The sequence below is a fragment of the Peromyscus maniculatus genome, chromosome 11 (assembly GCF_049852395.1).
Source record: "Peromyscus maniculatus bairdii isolate BWxNUB_F1_BW_parent chromosome 11, HU_Pman_BW_mat_3.1, whole genome shotgun sequence".
Classification (NCBI taxonomy): Eukaryota; Metazoa; Chordata; class Mammalia; order Rodentia; family Cricetidae; genus Peromyscus; species Peromyscus maniculatus.
The window spans coordinates 67,583,486-67,601,875 of record NC_134862.1 but is presented as its reverse complement, the minus strand read 5'-3'; the positions used below and the strand labels follow the sequence as shown (position 1 = coordinate 67,601,875).

The window sequence follows — 18,390 nt, the reverse complement described above, 5'->3', positions numbered from 1 at the left end:
CACCCTGCATTGTTCAGAATCTTCCTGCTCTTCCTCATCATTAGTTTTATGGGAGTTTGTTGTTGTTGTTAGTTTTGTTTTTGCATACTTAGAGGTCCAATAACCCTCTGGGATTGCATACAAGATTACCTATTTGTGGGTTTCCCCCTTTCTAAGGCAGGCTTGTACAGCATTCATCCAGTTAAGATGCAAACTTGAGACTTTCTAAAGGATTAGCACCCACTCTTCTGTTGAGTACCGATCCTGAAGACAGTAGCTATTGCTTCCTAATGTGGCTGCCTTCATGTAGGATGCTACTTGTCTCTGAGCCACTGTGATATTTTGCACAAAAACATTTGCTCTTTATCTTTCAATGGCTGGTTATTTAATTTATAACCAGTGAAATAACAAAGTGTGATTTCCTGAAATTAGTAAATAACAAATTTACAAAGGTGCCAAATCCTGAGGAGACAATGCACATTCAGTTTATTTCTCTCCTAAGGGAGAGAAACTTAAGATGGATATAAATAGAATAACAGCTTTAAATGCTATTTCCTCTTTATGAAGATAAAACTTAATAAAAATGGAGAGAATGCATCTGATAGTTAGAGGAGAAGAGTGTGAACAGTGTGAGCAAGGCAGTTTTTGTTTAAGAATTTAGCTCATGAATTTTAAGATTTGCCTAGACGCGATTGTCTCTCAGGGCCTCTGTACCAAATAATAGTCACTCAATCTCCACCCTAAAACACTGAACTCAATGTAATGGTGGGGGTAGTGAAATGGATAACTTCTTAGTGTTGGATAAATCCAAGGAGTATTAGAGATCAGTACATTATTTTATGTATGGCAAATCTGATTTTTATATCACAAGCTATATTGGAACCTACTAATCCACTTTAGGCCCAAATTTATTACCTTCACTGGTACTGGGTTATAGCTGCAAATGACCATGGAGATTAAAGTGAAATGTCAGAAAATAGGGCTTGAAATTAAGTGGCTGGTGGTAAAATCTGCCAATGATGGCCACTTTTTGATAAAAAGAAAGATAAATAAGATTTAAAAAGCAGGTTCTAGGGTAAAGTAAAAGGAGAATAAGGCTTTACGCCTTCAGAATTCCAAAGAAAGCACAAACCCCAAACTATAAAGTATACAGGGTAAGGATAAGGTTGATCTCCTCAAGCAGGTGGGCTTTCCATAAATACTGTGGCCATTAATGACTTGTCCTGTGTTGTGACAAATAGTAGGCAAAGCAATTTGTGGGTGATTTTGGTTCATCCGTACAGTCCATCACAGTGGCAGGAAGTTTGTGTCTACAATCAAGAAGCAAAGGACAATGAATACCGGTACTCAGCTGGCTTTATCCTTTGTATGCAGCCCAGGACACTAGCCCATGGAATAGTACCTGTTATATTATCAGACAGGTTTCCTCACTTCAATTATCCCAATCTAAATAACTCTCTCTAGACATACTTAGAGGCTTGTTTCTTCCATGATTCTAGATCTTGTAAAGTTGACAATCAACATTAACTATCAAATTATGGTTTAAAGCTAAATTATTAAAATGTTTAACCTGAGAATATGGCTCAATGGTAAAGTGTTTGGTGGTTGATATATTATGCACCATAACAAAGCTTTCCTAGGGATCAGAGAAGCAGAACAAGCCACAGCCAACCTCACTTTGACAACTCCTCAGCCAATCTTGTTTCCATAAATTTTCAGACTGAAAGCTTTTGAGTCCTCACCCATGAGGTTCCCAGTTGAACTGCTTAAAAGCTTCTTGTTCCTGGTCCTCACTCCTTATATATCTTTCTGCTTCCTGCCATCACTTTCTGATATTAAAGGCGGGTGTCCTTCCCAAGCAAAGTAATGAGATCTCCGTCCTGGGATTAAAGGTGTGTTCCCCTACTGCCTGGGTCTGTTTCCAGTGTGGCCTTGAACTCACAGAGATCCAGATGAATCTCTGCCTCCCAAGTGATAGGATTATAGTTGTGTGTGTGCCACCACTTTCTGGTCTCTATGTCTAATCTCATGGCTGTTCTGTTCTATGATCCCCAGGAAAGCTTTATTAGGGTACACATCAACCACATTTCCTCTTTTTTGTCTAAAATTATAAAATAAAGTTGTAACTAATATAAGAAAAAGCTACATACACTAAGTACAATAAGGATATACATTATATACAGTCAAGAATTACATTCATTAATAATGTCTAGTTCATTAACATTTGACAGATTCAGACAAAAATTCCATTATTTAGCCTATTTTGGTAAGTATTAAAATGTACCTAATTTACTTTCTACCCTTTTTTATCTTATCAGTGTTTATTGCTCAAGTATAAGAACCTGAGTTTGAATCCTAAGCATCCATATAAAAGTCAACCATAGCAGTGTGTACTTGTAACCCTAGCTCTTGAGATGGAGACAACAGGTGAGATTAGAGAACTCTCTCAGAAGGGATAAACTTCAGATTAAGCTATAGACAGCAATAAAAGAAGATAGCTGAAGTGGGTCTCCAGACTCTGCACGAACACCCAGAGACATACCTGTATACATGTGCACTCACAGGATATATCATAGTACACAAAATGGGAAAAAAGCAAACTTATAGATAGTAATACTCCCAAATCCAAAGATATCTAAGACAAATAATGAGCTAAATGCTCAAAAATATCTTTTCCTGTGGGAAATGTACTCTTTGATTGTCCTTGTTACCAATTAGACATGAACAGGATGCTAAGAAACAGGATGTAATCATAGGAGAGTGTCAAGCACAGCATTCTGATTCCTAGAGTGGTCTCAACTTGAGCTGGGGCTGTAGCTCATTGGTAGAGTACTTGCTCAGCATGCACAAGACCTCGTGTTCTGTCCCTGGCACCACACAAACTCAACATGGTAAAGAATGCCTGTAATCCCAGCACCGGGGAAGTAGAGGCAGAAGGATCAAAAGCTCAAGGTCCATCCTCAGCTACAGAATGACTTTAAGGCCAGCCTAGGCTATCTGAGACTCTGACTCAAACACAAAAAAACACAAAACAAGAATAGTCTCAGCTGGATAGCTTGTCTAGGACTAAGGATTAACAATAAAAGAGTAGCTTCTTCTACATTTGATATCTGGTTACCACAAAATATGTAAAAATAAATTCAGTAACAACTCTGAGTTCAAGCAGAGACCTATTTTCCTAATGACGTAAATGCCTACCATTTGTACAATGCATTTACCTTCTCAAATTGCCTTCCTGGTCATTATCTCCACATGAAGCTTCCATCACTTATTACCATGTGGGGACACACTGCTGGCAACAGATAAAGCTTTTCCCCATATAATGGCATATGCCACCCAAAGTCAGAGAATCAGGAATTTTCAAACATACCAGGCTAGAGTTTGGGGATATCCAAAATCTGCCTCCCAACAGAACCTCATTTCTGGAATCCACCAAACTTCCCTCTTCTTTATTCCCCCTCAAACCAGTTTGGCCATCTCTACTGCAAGGAGTTCAGACTTGATGAGGAAAGTTACTATGGAAACCAACTGCTAAATCTTGACTTTAAGAGGGGTTTCATGTAAGCACAGACTCCGACTGTTAGCTGTGAATTTTAAAGACCCCACAAGGGTGTTGGATGCCCTCCTAAGCCGAAGTGTTACAGTCTCCGCATCTGCTGTGACAGATGGCAGGGAACACATGAGGCGCTGACTCTGTGGTGGTGTACATAGGAATCCAACAGAAAGACATGTCATGGCCACGGAGAAGTGCCCAGCCTGGAAAGTGTAACATGTCACAGTGGCTGCAGGAGCTATTCTGTGGATCGCACTGTCAGGGAAGAAAGCCCACGGCAAGATGTTGGTGCAAGGGATAGCTACCTCCATACCTACTTGTGCTTGGTACTTTGAGGATAAACACCTTGAGTCACCTTTCATAGTGAACAGACAGAACCTTTGCTCATTTCCCATTCTACAGTTGAAGGACTGAGTCACAAATCTCATCTAAGGATTAAGAAAGACCTTGAAGTTAGGGTTCCTTGGGTTTGACTGGGCTCACCAAAAGTTTGTTTCATTGTAAAACCTGAGTCATCACGCTGCTTCAAGTAGTAGTTGGCTTTTATTAAAGAGGACTGGCTGTCCCTTGTCTAAAAAGAGAAATGTTTGTCTGGATGTGGATAACACCAAACAGTCTAATAATTCCCCACCAGTGGGAGGTAGCAGAAAAGAGGCAGGCCCAGGTTAAATGATCCCCATGAAACTCTGAGGGAGAATACAGGGAACATGCTAAAGTTCACCCTGAAGAAAGAAGGCTTTAATGGAATTACAGAAGTGAATTGGGAATGAGGATGCAATCTAGGTTATAGCAACAAAACAGGGACTGAGCTCTCCTGATTAACTGGGTTTAAAAATGCCCAAAGACAGAGACAGAGAGAGATGGAGTGCAGAGGGAGAGGCATGCAATGGCTCAGATCAAGCAAAGAGGTTGAGGGTAAACTGTCTGGAAACCTGGTCCATGCTCCTCAGCAGGTTGATACATTTTGACCTGCTTGTGTTGTCCACAGAAACATCTGGGAAAGTGGGGTTTGGGGAAGAACATACTAGATAGATATTAAAACATTCAGGCTTGAGTTTTCATGGAAGCCTGTGGTCCTTGAAGACAAAAAAAAAAAGCTGTATAGCTTGAATAAGTCAGTGGAGGCTGTGGCCAGAATTGATGTGGCTGAGAAATGAAGCAGGTGTCTCAGGGCTCCATTGCTGCTCATATGGCAGAACAGAGGCTTGGGATGAGTAGAGAGAAAAGCCCATGCAACTAGGTAGTCTGCCACCAGAAACAAATGAAAACAAACAACCACAAAGCTTTCCCCTTAGAAATGACAGGAAAAGTCAGCCTATGGCAGGATCCAGTAGACACTAAGCTACACAGCCTTAATGCTTTGTGATTATCCCAACTCAACCAGAGATGCTCCTGAGTGGCCAGTCTGGCAGTGTAGAAAAGAAGATTGGCAGTTGGCAAGAAGCCTCATCAGAAACTGAGGCTTTCAACAGCCACCCAGGAGGAAAGAGAATAATCCTAAACTTACCATCTAGGTTTCCTTCTGGAAAGGCAACATGAGGAGAAACATGACAAAATGACCAGACATGTGAATTCTGGTATATCATGCATCCTAAGCTTACAGTCCAGCTGGGCTACTAACTAGGCAGTGGTTAAGCCAATTTGTCAACATTTCTCTGAAGTGGAGATAAAAAATACTGTCTACTTTGTAGGGCTGTGAGGGAGCTTTGATTGTCTAAGCTTGGTGACAATGACATGATGAGCTCTTGATAAACATTACCCAGCATGATGTTTTGCCAAAATTTTCCACCTGTCATTACAAAGCAGTGGGGAGATGGACCACAGTCTGTTGGGCAAAGTAATCAGCAGTCTGAACCTAACTTAAAACCATTCTAAATCTTCCCATAGCCGGGTACTAGGACTGACTCGTCACAAGTTGGTATCTGCTATAAGGCGATCACAGTGCTCAGTAGAGACCACAAGTGGCAGATACAAATGTCTTGTCTCTCCTTTCTCAGGCATACCCACACATAACCAGAAGGTCTGAGGAGTTCAGATGATTCTAAGAACATTTACTGGTGACAATTTCATATTGCCCAGGCTGGTCTCTGAGCTACACACCTCATAGGTAGCATGGTGTCCAAATGTAAGCAGAGGGGAAGGCTGGAACTGAAATAAACCAGCAATTTTCCTATAGCCTGGTTCCTTTATAGGACCTCATACATCTTTTGGAGTCCTGAGATTATGATGGTGGCATAGGAAGAGGGAATACAACACATTTCTCGCCTTTAGCTCTTTGGTCCTTTGGTGTATTTGTAGCTGATCTCAAACTCAAGTGTCTAAAGCAATATCAATTCATTGTGTCATGCCTTTATAGGCCAGAGGGGACCAATATGGGTTCTGTGGGGCTAGGATCAAAGTGCCTACAGAGTAAGTCTCTGCAGAGCTAGGCTCCTTTCTAGAGGCTATAAGTGAGAATCTGCTTCCTTCCTTTCCCTCCTGTTAAAGGCTGCCTGCACGCCTGGTTCATGACTGGTCCTTCATCTTCAAAGTATACAATACCTTGATGAATTATTCTTTCATCGTGGTACTTTGACCTGTTCTCCTCCCTTCAACATTTGAGAAGTATTGTCATTGAATTGGGACATCCAGATAATCTAGGAGAATCCTACTTTTGTAACAATAGTTGTTAGGCAACCTCAATTCTAGACACCATTTCACCTTCTTTTGCCATGCAACATCACACATCTATAGATTGCGGAACAGAGGATGTGAGCATCTGGTAGAGTGAGTCCATGTTTCTGTCTCTTACACCTGGTATTGTGGAGTCCTGTGCAGATGATGTGTAAATACACACATAGCTTTGGGACACTTTTAGGAAGGCTGCCTAAGGAGCGCTCCAGGCACCAAAGGCTGCTCCTTCCCAGTGCCTGAGCATCTGTGTTTGTGTGCTTGTGTGTTTATGGGTACATGTGTCTGCGTGAAAAAAATACACAAGTGCATTTGCACAGCCCTGTGAATCCATATGGGCAGACCCCTCAGCTCGACTGGGAAAGCACATGTCCCAACACTCTGACATTTCCAAGTAAGCTAGCTGGAGGATTGCAAAAAATAACGTCGACTTGACTTGGAGCCAATTCCCACACTCAGCTCTTTGGAGAAAGACTCTAGGATGGAGTGTGGGAGGCGATAAAGTTTCTTAGTGATGAGTGTGTGGGATGACCACATCATCCATGTGCAGAGAGAAGCAGCACAGGAGGGGGTTTCCAATTCCAGCATTAATGAAAATGAAAGGCTCCACAGCATCATTTCTCAGCTGCCACACCAAATGAAGATGTACCTTAGTTCTGTTGCAGGGCTTGGGTTCTTATTTTTGGTATCCCTGGTGACTTTCTAGTTGGAAATTCATTAGTTATCGCAGATACCAGGAAACCATGTGCAGGGGAGGGGCTTCCCAAAGTCATTTGTAGGAAGGATTAGAAATTAGACATCTGGAAGGGGCTGAGGAGTAGACAGGAAGACTTTTGTAGAGACAACCAGCTTCCTTGCACACTCAACAGGAATGCTCAGTACAGATTGCCTCCTAAAGAGTTGAGTGACAAATGTGTTTGATTGGGCATACCTGGACAAATCATGTTACCTTTGACAACCTTATTTCTGCTCTGATTTCATGATAGGTTAAAGACAAACTCTCCTTATAGGTAGCCATGGAACTTTGGTTAAATCAGGCCCAGATAATCAAACATTAGGTAAAGTAATAAGGCAGCTCATGTCTAACCCTCCCAAGCATAGAACACCTAGTCCTCTCCTTTCCATGTGTAATTGTAAGCCCTTTATTTTCTTTCAAGGCGAAGAGGAAGCATGTAAGTTCCTCTGGAGATCTTGTCGCTCTCAGAAGTGAGGTTAACAGCTAAGATTGTCCCAAATCCTCCTAATCCTAACCAGCTGGAGAATGAGGATATCAAAGACCAGCTCTGCTACACGGAGAGTTCCCACCTCGGAGATGAGCCCTTTTTAATTTCTTCCAAGCACACTAGCTTTTGGGCATGGTGCATAGCCCATCTGTTTGGTTTGGTGTTTGCCTGACAGCGTAGGAGGGACAGCAAGAAAGCACCGTCTTAGACATCAGATGTTGAAAGCGCTGTACTTTCTCCTCCATATGGGGACCTAGAATCTCTGTCACGGGCCCACGTAAAATAAGTTTAAAACCTAAGAACGTGAACTTTAGCTGCCACAGTTACCTGCTACTTTCTTAAAGAGATTTAATACTGAAGTATAACAAAATGCACGTTGTGTATCACAAAGCCACGTCTGTAAAAAAGGCCTTGCTGGAGACCCCGCCTCTCTCTTTGGAGTTACACATGATAGACAAAGATCTTGAGGGTTTGGTTCACAACTCCTTCCTTTATTCTATAGTACTACTCAGCTTCTCTGGGAAGATTCCACCCATGTACTCTAGCTCCTGAAAATGGTCTTTGTGTAGAGGTTACTGTATATGACCCTCTTGTTATGGCTTGAATGTGAAATGTTGTCTGTAGGCTTATGTGTTTGAATACTTGGCCCCCAGCTGGTGGAAGGCTGTGGAAACTTTTGGACATGAGGTTTAGCTGGCAGGTGTAAGGTCATAGGAGTAGAGGTAAGTTTTAAAGGTTCTAGGCTAGCTCTACTTCCAGCTAGAGCCCTCTGGTTCCTGGTCATAAATATGTAATGAGCCATGCCACCACTCTCTACCATCATAGGTAAAACCCCATATACCATGCCTTCCCTGTCATGATGGACTGTGTTTCCTTTAACCATGAGCCAAAATAGATCCTTTCTCTAAGTTGTTTCTATTAGATAATCTGCCATGATAATAAGAAGAGTAAACACTTTTCCTGCCACCAAAGTATACATTTATTTGGCACAGAGACCCATGCTTCTGAGTACTCAATGCTCTAGGGGTAAGGCAGCAGCCCGCTTCACACCACCTGGATCTGGGCCTTACTCAGAGCTACCTTTGTCTTGCTCGATGGAGTAACACACTTAAACATGTCTACATCCTTTGTGCAGTGATCCATCTCTAAGATTCATTGGAAGAAAAATAAATTCCCATGTGCCCTACATTTCTTTGTGGAGAGGTTTGTTTTAATAGTAGCTATAAAAATAAAAAATTTAGAGCCTTCTAAATTCAAAGTAATGAGACTGTTTAAATGAGCTATGCTACAGATGTACAATGCAACAGCAAATGACCATTAAAATGTTACTGAGGATTATGATTATGGAAAATTCTTATGATAGAATATTAAGGAAACAAATTCAGGAAAGCTCAACTAGACTTCCTATGCTTCCAGGAAATCTTTTTTTAAAAATATGCATAGACTAGCGATGGAAAGAAAGGACATAAAAAGTTTCGGAGTGATTTATCTAGGAGACAGAAATATGAATGATTATCATTTTTCTCTATACTATTTTTTATAATAAACATGAATTAATTTTGCAATTATAAAATGGCTAGCCCCAGTAGCTAGATAATGACAAAATGGGCTATGGAGGTTATTCCAAACTGGCCTTTCCAGAGTAAGGCTGCAATTAAGATCTTGTCCAGGCTCCTGCCAGACTATTGCATATTTTTATGCTCAGGGGCTCAACCACATGGTGATGTCCATAGGTGGTCTATGCTTGAAAAGGAAAGCGGACAATGAAATTGGGAGAAATGATCTGAATTTCAAGGGAGTGATTGCAAAAGGCATGCTCTCTCTGACAGTTACCCGCTTCCCGGTGCTCCCGCCTACCAGTTTCGGGGTCACATTGGTGTTCACAAGGGTCCAGGAGCCGCCGGGCACAGAGGTCCATGGCCCAGGGCCCACTGGAGTTCTGCTGAGAGAAGAGAATCACTTGGGCAGGGTTCAGCCAGTCACTGGCATCCAGCTGGCTCCCCTCCAAAAGGATGAAGCGGCTACCTACAGGGTGACAGAGAAGAAACATGTCTGCGGATGCACATACAATACATGGGCACAAGTCACCAGAGACAGAGCACATCCTAATCCAGGATCATCACACTACCCAGTCCTAGCCTACCATTAGTACTAGTGCAAGGCATCAGCAGATGGAGGTTCTGCGATCACAATACTGCTTTGAGGCCAGGGACATTAAACCTTCTAGCTATATCATCCCCAACTGCCCTGCCACATTCCATATTGCTGGGGTGTTCCAGAGGGAGAGAGGGACAGAATAGCTCTGTGGTGATCATGCCATGGCTCCATCAGACCCAGCCACAGGGCATTGGCACTGGGTCCGGTAACAGGGACCCACTCACTGCTTGTCTTTGCTTGCCGTGAAATAGCAGGTCCTCTAATGCTGTGAACATTCCCCACCTGTTTCCAGCCTTGCAGCTACCCAGAGAACAGACATTTGGAACAAGTCAATTAGGTGCTGTAGGCTTAAATGATTCATGGGCTCTCAGTACTCTTGGTACTCCCTCATTATATTGGGGTTCTCCTGGATAAAAGTAAAGTATTGCTTTTGAGGTCTAGGTTTATGGCAAGTTAACGCAGTTAGCGATCTCTCACCTGGGCAAAGCAAGGCAAAGCATGGCTGATCCTCAAACACCTCTACTGCCCCGTTTAGCCTTTCCTTCCTCAAATACTAAAGGACCAAGATGTCTGCCCACCTGTAGCCTGTGTGCTTTGCATTTTTTTAATTCACAAACAGAGAATGGTCATAGAGAAATGGAAATAATCCATCCAGTTTGTTATTAGCTCAATTTCTTAGATCATCTGTGGACAATCTAACTGTAATCTCTTTCCTACTTTTTTGGGCACATCTCTCCTCCCCACGATAGAGACCCTTGGCTTTTCTGTTTTTTTGCCCAGCCTGAAAACTGCCTATCACTGAAGAAGCAGCCACATTCTTGGCAGAATGAGCTCACCATCAGCGATCAGGTGCTCGGGGACATGTAGGGTGATTTTGACGACGAGAGGGCAGCTGACATGAGAGGAGCACACGAGGCCAATCACACAGCTGGTGATGCTGATCAGGGTCAAGGTGGTCTTATTCACAGGACTTCGGGGTGAGCCCACTGAAAGCAAGGCAAAGACAAGACACGGTGGTAAAAATTCAGGCACTGACTGTCCGACTCGGCCTTCTGCTGGCAAACAAGGGAGGAGTCTGACAGACCTAACCCACGGACATCGGAAAACATCTCTACTATGCGACCTCAGGAAGCCTCCCTGGGGACATCACCTGTTGAAGTTGAAGTGAACTTGGCCAGCTGGGGGCCCTCAAGGGCAGTAGTGGCGAGCTGAGTGCAGATTCTCTGCCGTTTGACTGGGTCAGATTCGTAAGAGGTCACAAAGGGGACATCTCTCCCTCTCCTTCCCTAGCTGAGTTCCAAACTCTTGGAGGCAAAATTGTTGAATCCCCATCGTGCAGTCCCATTACTGTTCGCAGAGGGCGCTCTAAGGCCATGCTCCCACAGTGTAAACCCAGGCTTTCAGGAGGAGCTTCCCCTACTAGAAGAGCTTGCACTTGTTCTATGGGGTGAGCAGATGATGCTGTCACACCAGAATCCTCCCCTCAGTTCAGACACCTTGGGAAGGAATGGTAAAGGAAGAGCTTGCTTTGCTCATTTGGAGGGCTGAATTTCCTGTTGCTTTTGGATGAAGTGGTGGTAAGCAGCGGGATCTTTCACATGGAGGCAGGATACATGTGGGAGGGTAAGAAAGCAAGGCAAAAAACCACATAGGTCTTCTGGAATTTTATTTATGTTAATATTTATTATTAATAGTAATGTAAATCCAGTTACGGGAGGAAACTGTACTAAGCATCTCTGTACATTATTTCCTTTTAAATACTTGTCTGTTCATAAAACACCTGTGAGCCTGCAGAGTGACTATCTACTTTGCAGAAGAGGGAAATAAGTCTCAAAGAGATGACCCTAATTGTGACAGCTAACACTTACAAAATGGTCATTATGTGTCAGGCATCTGTGCTCAGAGTTCTACATGGCTCATATCATTGAATAACAATCGAGGCATCATGAAGTAGCTGTTATAAAAGGCTGCAGAGTATGTCCAGAACCAACCCTCTATAAAGGATAGAGCTTTGGGAACTACTGCTCTCAGGAAACACAGCGATGAGTTCGGGGCCCATGACCACCCATCTATCAGTGTGTGGGGTCTCCTGAGGGACTGTAGGGAAGGTTGTTAGGAGGACGAGATGCAGAGGCTGCCAGTTGTCCCTGGTTCTTGCAAGTAGGAGAGGTACTATTCAAACTGGTATCTTGACAGCATCGAGTCCATTTCCTCACACTTAGAAATCAACCCAGCCCAGTCTCTGTAGCAGATCCACCAACAGGACACCTTCTGGCACTAAAATACCACATAACCCAAACTACAGCTGTCACCTTTCTCAAAACCCAGCTTTCCGTCCTATTTCTGTTGTCCAGGATATAGTTCTGTCATTGGACAGCTTCTCAATTCAAACAACTCCATTATGCCCAGCTCTCTCCCAGCTTGTTCACAAGACACACTTTCTTACCACCAAGGACTTTAATTGTGTGGGCTTGGTTTTTTGTTTGTTTGTTTGTTTTTTGTTTTTCATTTTGTTTAAAATTTCACCTCCATTCTCTCATCTTACATTAGGAATCTGGGAATATCAGTCTCGCTCTCACAGACACACCCCCTTGGCTCTCAGCTAGCATCTCTACTGCCTCAAGGGGAGGCCTCCACATAGCACAACTGAGGAGCTAACACAATAGAGCTAAGACCTATCTAGTCACAACCATGTACTCCCTGGATTCTGCTGATCTTTTAGCTTTCTTTCCTCTATAACCCACAAACATGCACCCTAGACTTTACTGTAGTAAACAGCTTTCTCACAAGACCATTGCTTCCATGCCAGTGACTTTGCACATATTATCTCCTCCCTCACAGAAGGCCATTTTGTCACCTTGTCATCCTGGTCCACACCTACTCTTTGAGATTCAGCGCAAACAATAGCTTCTGGAAAATACTTCCCCGAAACCTTCAAGAACAGATTCTCACTCCCCCTTGCTCCTCTAGCCCTCACTGCACCCTGCTGCTACAGCTCTTATCACACAATGTCATCACTGTTTGCAGGCACTTGCCACTGCTCTCCTGGGACTGCAATAACTCGAAACTGATATTTTTTTGTCCCTTTCCTCTGTGTGCATCATCAACCCACAATCTAGCATCCCTGCCTGCCTTCAAATTTTCCAATGGTTTCCTGTTTATTTACAGAAGCAAGAGCAATTGCAACAGCATGGCAGGTTTGTGCCTTGGTAGTTAGCTTATTCTCTGGCTTCATCCCTCCCTTCCCTGAGTATTTATGTTTATATCCTGACTAGAGCTGCCATCTCCCTCACTTCCTTGACAACCACATTTCTTGGAGTCCTCAGAGCTTTTTATGTACTCCATTCCTCTACTGAAATGTTCTTACCCAAGACTTCTTTTTCAAGGCATTCTATACATTGCCTATATTTCAGTTCTAATTCTTCTTTATTGCCTCCTACTGCTGCCATGGAGAATTAAGTATTATCGCTTCTGAGTATTCGTTTTATTTATTTATATTATTAGATGGAGCCTTATCATTGTGCCATGTTTTCATGTTCCCACTACCTATCATAGAGGCTGACCCCTAGGAGGTAGGTTGTAAGATGTTTTTGCTGACCTGATTGATGTGTCCAGTCCAATTAATCAGACACTTACACACATACATGATAGCCAAAATCCTTTAGTAGGCACTTTGAAAAAATAATTAGGAATGCTCCACCCCTGAGCCATTTACAGTTCAGTTAATAGCAGTAGACAGTTGATGCATTTCAGGGGCTTGTAATTTAAAGAAACAAATAATTTTATGCTGTAAAGCAACTAACTCACTACCAGAGGTTTTCTCAAATAAGACTTTATTAAAACAAGACACAACCTGCTTTGGTACAACCTAGATTGTGTATCCTTTCTACAAAATGTTTTGAGGATGGAGGGAGAAGGGGATATTGTCATCTCCACATTTTCACTTGAGGAAAAATGAAACATTTACAATTAGACAATTAAGAGCTCCACTGACTCTTCAGAAAAAAACAATGGCAAGAAAAAATTCAAATGCTAAAGACTGGGAAGCCTACAGACACCAGAATACGGAATACAAAATGACACAGTTGATCCCATTCATATACCCTCCACAGTATCTCAAGGGGAGTCTGTTCAACATATTCCAAGATGGGGTTCTGTAAAAACTGCAGACTACGATTGGAAAGATCTGAAAGTAGCAATGGTGATTTCATCAACTTCATCAGTTGCCAAAACAAATAAAGGAGGTAATCCTCACAGAAGCCTTATTATGAGTTGTTAGTAAGTCATTCAACATGTGTGAGAACCAATGCTCAGAGGAGGAACTCTGTCCTTATGCAGCACCTCACAGCGAGTCCATGCTGGAGGTCATTGGTATTTGGCTGGAGAGTTCCCTCAGAGATCATGGCAACACCAGGAAAATCTTGGACAGTGGTGCCTATATCACCGGGATCTGAAGTCACTAAGGAGGAGCCTGCAGCGGTACACACACAGGCTGCAAGAAGCACAGCTGTGTCAATGCGAAGAACAGATCAGTTTCTTAAACCATGCCAGGAGAAATGAGGAGTCTGGAGGCTTAGATCTCAAGATTCTACCGAGTAAAGACTTAAAGGCCAAAGAAAATCATGTATTCTCAACTCCTAGATAACTTACCAGCTATGCCCTCCTATCCCAGCCTACTTCAACCCCAAGGCCAATGCAGCTGAGTTGATGAGGAGTATACATATTATTCATTTAACCAACTTCATCCACTTTATTTGTCTGAATAGCAAAATATGACTGCTGAGTCTTCCAGAAGGAATTGAGAGTCTTCTGACCAAGAAACAGCCTTTCAAACAACTTGGAAACTTGTTTGAGAGTGCCATTATCTGGGAGAGATGATTCTCGCTCTCACTGAACTCTAGGCTCTTCTTTCTTCCTGGGAGGGAGCACCAGCTGCGGTCCAAGCATTCTTCTTGGTGAAGTTGGCTCCAGTGCACAGAGCCCTCTGTGCCCCTACCTTCCCCACCGACACCACGCTTACACTCCTTCCCATCATTCCTACCTCGACTGCGCCTCCGGCTCCGAGAGGGGTCAGTGTAAAAGGTCAGCTGTGGGTCATTTTCTGCCTCAGTGCCAGAGTCCCCTTCAGGGTTCAAGAAGGCGGAACCAGCTGAAATGAATAAAGAATCAGAGTAGACATTTTCAGTTTACCTGATGCGGAATCATAGGGTGAAGCCTAATTGGAAAAATTAAGAGTGGTTGATGGGCAAACTGGGAGAGGTAGCTGAGGGGCCAGGGCTTTGCAATGTCTAGGTTTGTTGGAGAAGCAAACATTTATGAGGGCACTTGATAGCACTCTGTCCTCCATACAGAACATGACTCCATGATGAGGGACTTGTCTGATGTCTGCTTGTCAGAGAGGACTTCCAGAAGTCAGGTGTGGAGAAGAAAAATAGGGAAATGTTTTATACAGGTCAATAGGAGACCAGAATTACATCAGAGCAGGAAAGACATTATACTTATGAGTTTTTACTGATTCCAGAATATATACATATATACACGAAGAATAAATAAGGTAGATAGCCATATGTACGGGGACATGTCCTTCAAGCCCTCTAAATCATAGACAAATTCTTCGATCATTAGATATATATGTCCCCTGTCCTTTTCTGATACTGAAACAGGTAAAGGGTTTTTAATCTTCCTTTAAAATGGAATTGTGCCATACCTTCATTATAACCTCATTTTCCCCACCGAATAGATGGGCAGGCAACCTTCCATATTAACAAATAAAGATCTATACGATCGTTTTAAATTACTGCATGCTAAGTCATTGGACATTAAGCAGATGTGCCAGATAGTTAACCAATTCCCCGTTGGTGGGCATCTAAACCATTTCCAATTTTTTAGCTTGTTTAAATGTGGTAAACAGCCATTTACACACATCTTTGCACACTTGTTCAATTAGTTCCTAGGAACTATTCATGTCCATGAAGGTACTTAATCACTCTTAAATTTGGGGGCGAATAGCTTTTATCTGGCCTCCAGAAGACTGTGCGTTTGTAGCTATGTGTGACAGCATGTGTAGTTGGTTTAATGACCCTGCCTCTACCCACATTCTGGAACCCATCTTTGAGACTTAGAACTAGACATGGCTACCTCTTGCTTTGTTGCTGATCCTCTTTCTCTGGCTACTGGAGGTGTGGGAGAGCAGAGTGGCTTGCTGGTGGTTGGAATCCACGGGGCTCGTGGCTATGATATTATCTTTATACTTGTTCATCAGGGACAGCTTGGCATTGTCACTTCCTAGATAAGGAAAAGTCAAGGCAAAAGGGAAAAAAAAGAACACTTAAGAGAACAGACGAAGGAAAGTGAGAAAAGCTACATGAGCTGAGTAGATGGGTCCAGGGCATTGAAATGAGGAACATATAAAGTAAAAAGCTGGTGGAAACTATGACACTCCTCTCTGCTTTCTAGGGGCTACAAAGTTACGGGGGGAGTGAGGTAAGAGGATTACAATTGAAAATCCAATTTAGCTAATTCTGTATTGATAATGTCACTGCTTACCAGCCTTTGGCTAAATGCAGAATGCAGGTTTTTTTTTTCCTTTCTGGCCAGGACAGGATTTTAGCAGAAATAGAATCTATGTGTTTCAGACAGAAAGTGGCTTCTCTTTCCTATCAGCCTTCACCATTGCCTGCTGACTGAACCCTAGCTACTGCACTCATTTGTGGGATCTGTCTGCTCCCTAAAAGGAGTTTGGGTTTGAACCCCGAAGTGCCCTACATCTATTCCATGGCCTTGGTACTATGACCAGCACTATTGGGAATATGATACATGTTGGAGAATCCTCCTTCCTATTCTCAGACCTCAAAGTTCTCAGACCTTGAGGTTCTCAGACTTGAAATGCTATTAGGAAATGATTACTGATAAAGGTCGTCTTCTAGATGCCAAATAGAATTTCCATTTCCTGCTGTGTGATTTTAACCTTTGCAGCCTCACCCAAAGTCTGTGCATCTTTAGCAGTATGCAGTATCAAATGTATCTTCCTCAAAGAGGAAGGTACTGGGCAGTGCCTTGAAGGATCACTGTTGAGGTGCTCCCTTTCAAGATGTACTTATTCATAGCAGTTTGAAAGAGAGAGAGGTGGGCTATCATAAAAGAGCAGATCCTCCCTCTCTGCATGTTTGTGACCCTGATCTTGTTCTGCTGGATTAGAGCCAAGACTCTTCTATCCACTGTCTCCATAGATATGTCTAGCATCTAAGAGCTGATGCTTTGATTGCATTCTTCCACTTTCTTTGAAAAAAAAAAAATGCATCCTGTGTAGAGACCACAGAAGCAGGGGCAAGGTAATGTAATTAGAAGATACAAGGCCCACATCTTAGGAGGCAGAGAGAAAACCAAAACAAAACAAAAACTCCAACCAAACAAAAAAAATGGGTAGCTGAGGTCCCTCCATGTCACTAAAGAATTGAGTTGCCTGTGCAAATATGTGACACACAAAGAAGTCAAGTTAGGTTGGTTTTCCATGCCACGACCTCATTTCCTAGGGATCTGCCCAGCATACACTAAAAGGTTCTACTCCACTTCTACTACATGCAAAGGCATTTCTCTGCTCCCCGTGCTAGGTTGAAGTGGAAAGGGAGCCAACTTACACTAATACTGTGCTTCTTATTTTATGGATTAGAAAACCAGTTATCTAAGAAAGCAGGTTGTTGTTTTTATTAAGTCTGGGAATCTCATGAACGTATACAATGTATTTTGATCAAACCCACCCCTCATGTCCCATTCTTACTCCCGCTATATCCTCTCACACACTTAATGTCATCTTAATGTCCTCTTCATAGAGTTTTTTTTTTTTTTAATATCCGACTAAGTCCAGTTGGTGCTTGCCTGTATTACGTGGGTGTAGGACTGTCCACTGGAACATAGCAACCTACCAGGGCTCACATTCATGAAGAAAACTGACTCTTCTTCTCCCAGGAGCCATTAACTGCTAATAGCCCCTCAGCTGGGATGGAGTCCACGCAAAAGGTTATTTTTGCCCATCTGAGGAAAGGCATCAGTACATTTTGCTACATAACAGCTGTTTGCTAGCTACAATTTGGCCTATCTGAGCAAGGACTAAATGTGCCCATCCCCTCTCCTGTTCCTACCTGGTGTGAGGTCCATCCCAGACTTCTCATTGCAGCCCTGTAGTGAGTCCAAGGTGCGGGTGACCTGACTGGCAAAGTCCTCCCCTCCATTCATGCACTCTCTCTGCAGGTGGTGACGCAGGTCTGTGATGTCATACTCATAGCCATCCAGGATGGGTGTCTCCCGGATGCTCAGGGTGCCACTGGAGTTGTGGCCCTGCACACGGGCATTGCGCAAGCTTTCTCGCCCATGGCCGCCAATCAGCACAGATGGAATATAGTGAATCTCATTGGCTGCCTCTGCACTGGCACTCTTCTGGGGTTGGGGGACCCGGCGACGTTTGCACCAGCGCCTGCGAGTGTACAGGATCATCACCAGGCACAAGATGGATAGCAACAGAGCAATCATGCCTCCCTGGAAAGACAGGACACCAGGTATTTGCACAAAGAAAGGTAAGTGCTCTACAGTGTCATTACTTCATCTGCTAACACCATTCATCACTCATTCATTAATTCATGCAGCCCAATGTACTGAGCACTTGCAGTAAGCATCACTCAGCAACCAAGGGACACTCTGCTGACACTGATGTTTAACAAGGGAGAGAAATGAAACTATGTGCTTGGCGCATTGTTTCAAGGAATCTAGTTGCTTCTGGCTTAGCAAATATTTCAGACAGAGGCTAGGGAAGAT

At 43.1% G+C, this 18,390-nt stretch overlaps 1 protein-coding gene across 2 annotated transcripts in view; it reads right to left on the bottom strand.

Annotated features, from left to right (window-relative positions):
* The window catches only part of Astn1 (astrotactin 1), a 340,652-nt gene that overhangs the window by 166,525 nt on the left and 155,737 nt on the right, over positions 1-18,390 (bottom strand). Inside the window, exons 3-7 of one of the 2 annotated variants that reach the window (XM_042258386.2) lie at positions 17,721-18,114; positions 15,721-15,867; positions 14,624-14,731; positions 10,419-10,568; positions 9,283-9,450 (exon numbers count right to left, since the gene is read on the bottom strand). In XM_042258386.2, coding sequence (XP_042114320.1) covers positions 9,283-9,450; positions 10,419-10,568; positions 14,624-14,731; positions 15,721-15,867; positions 17,721-18,114 — 967 coding nt within the window. Of the gene's footprint in view, positions 1-9,258; positions 9,451-10,418; positions 10,569-14,623; positions 14,732-15,720; positions 15,868-17,720; positions 18,115-18,390 lie in introns of both variants that reach the window. The other variant, XM_042258385.2, reaches the window with a different exon arrangement.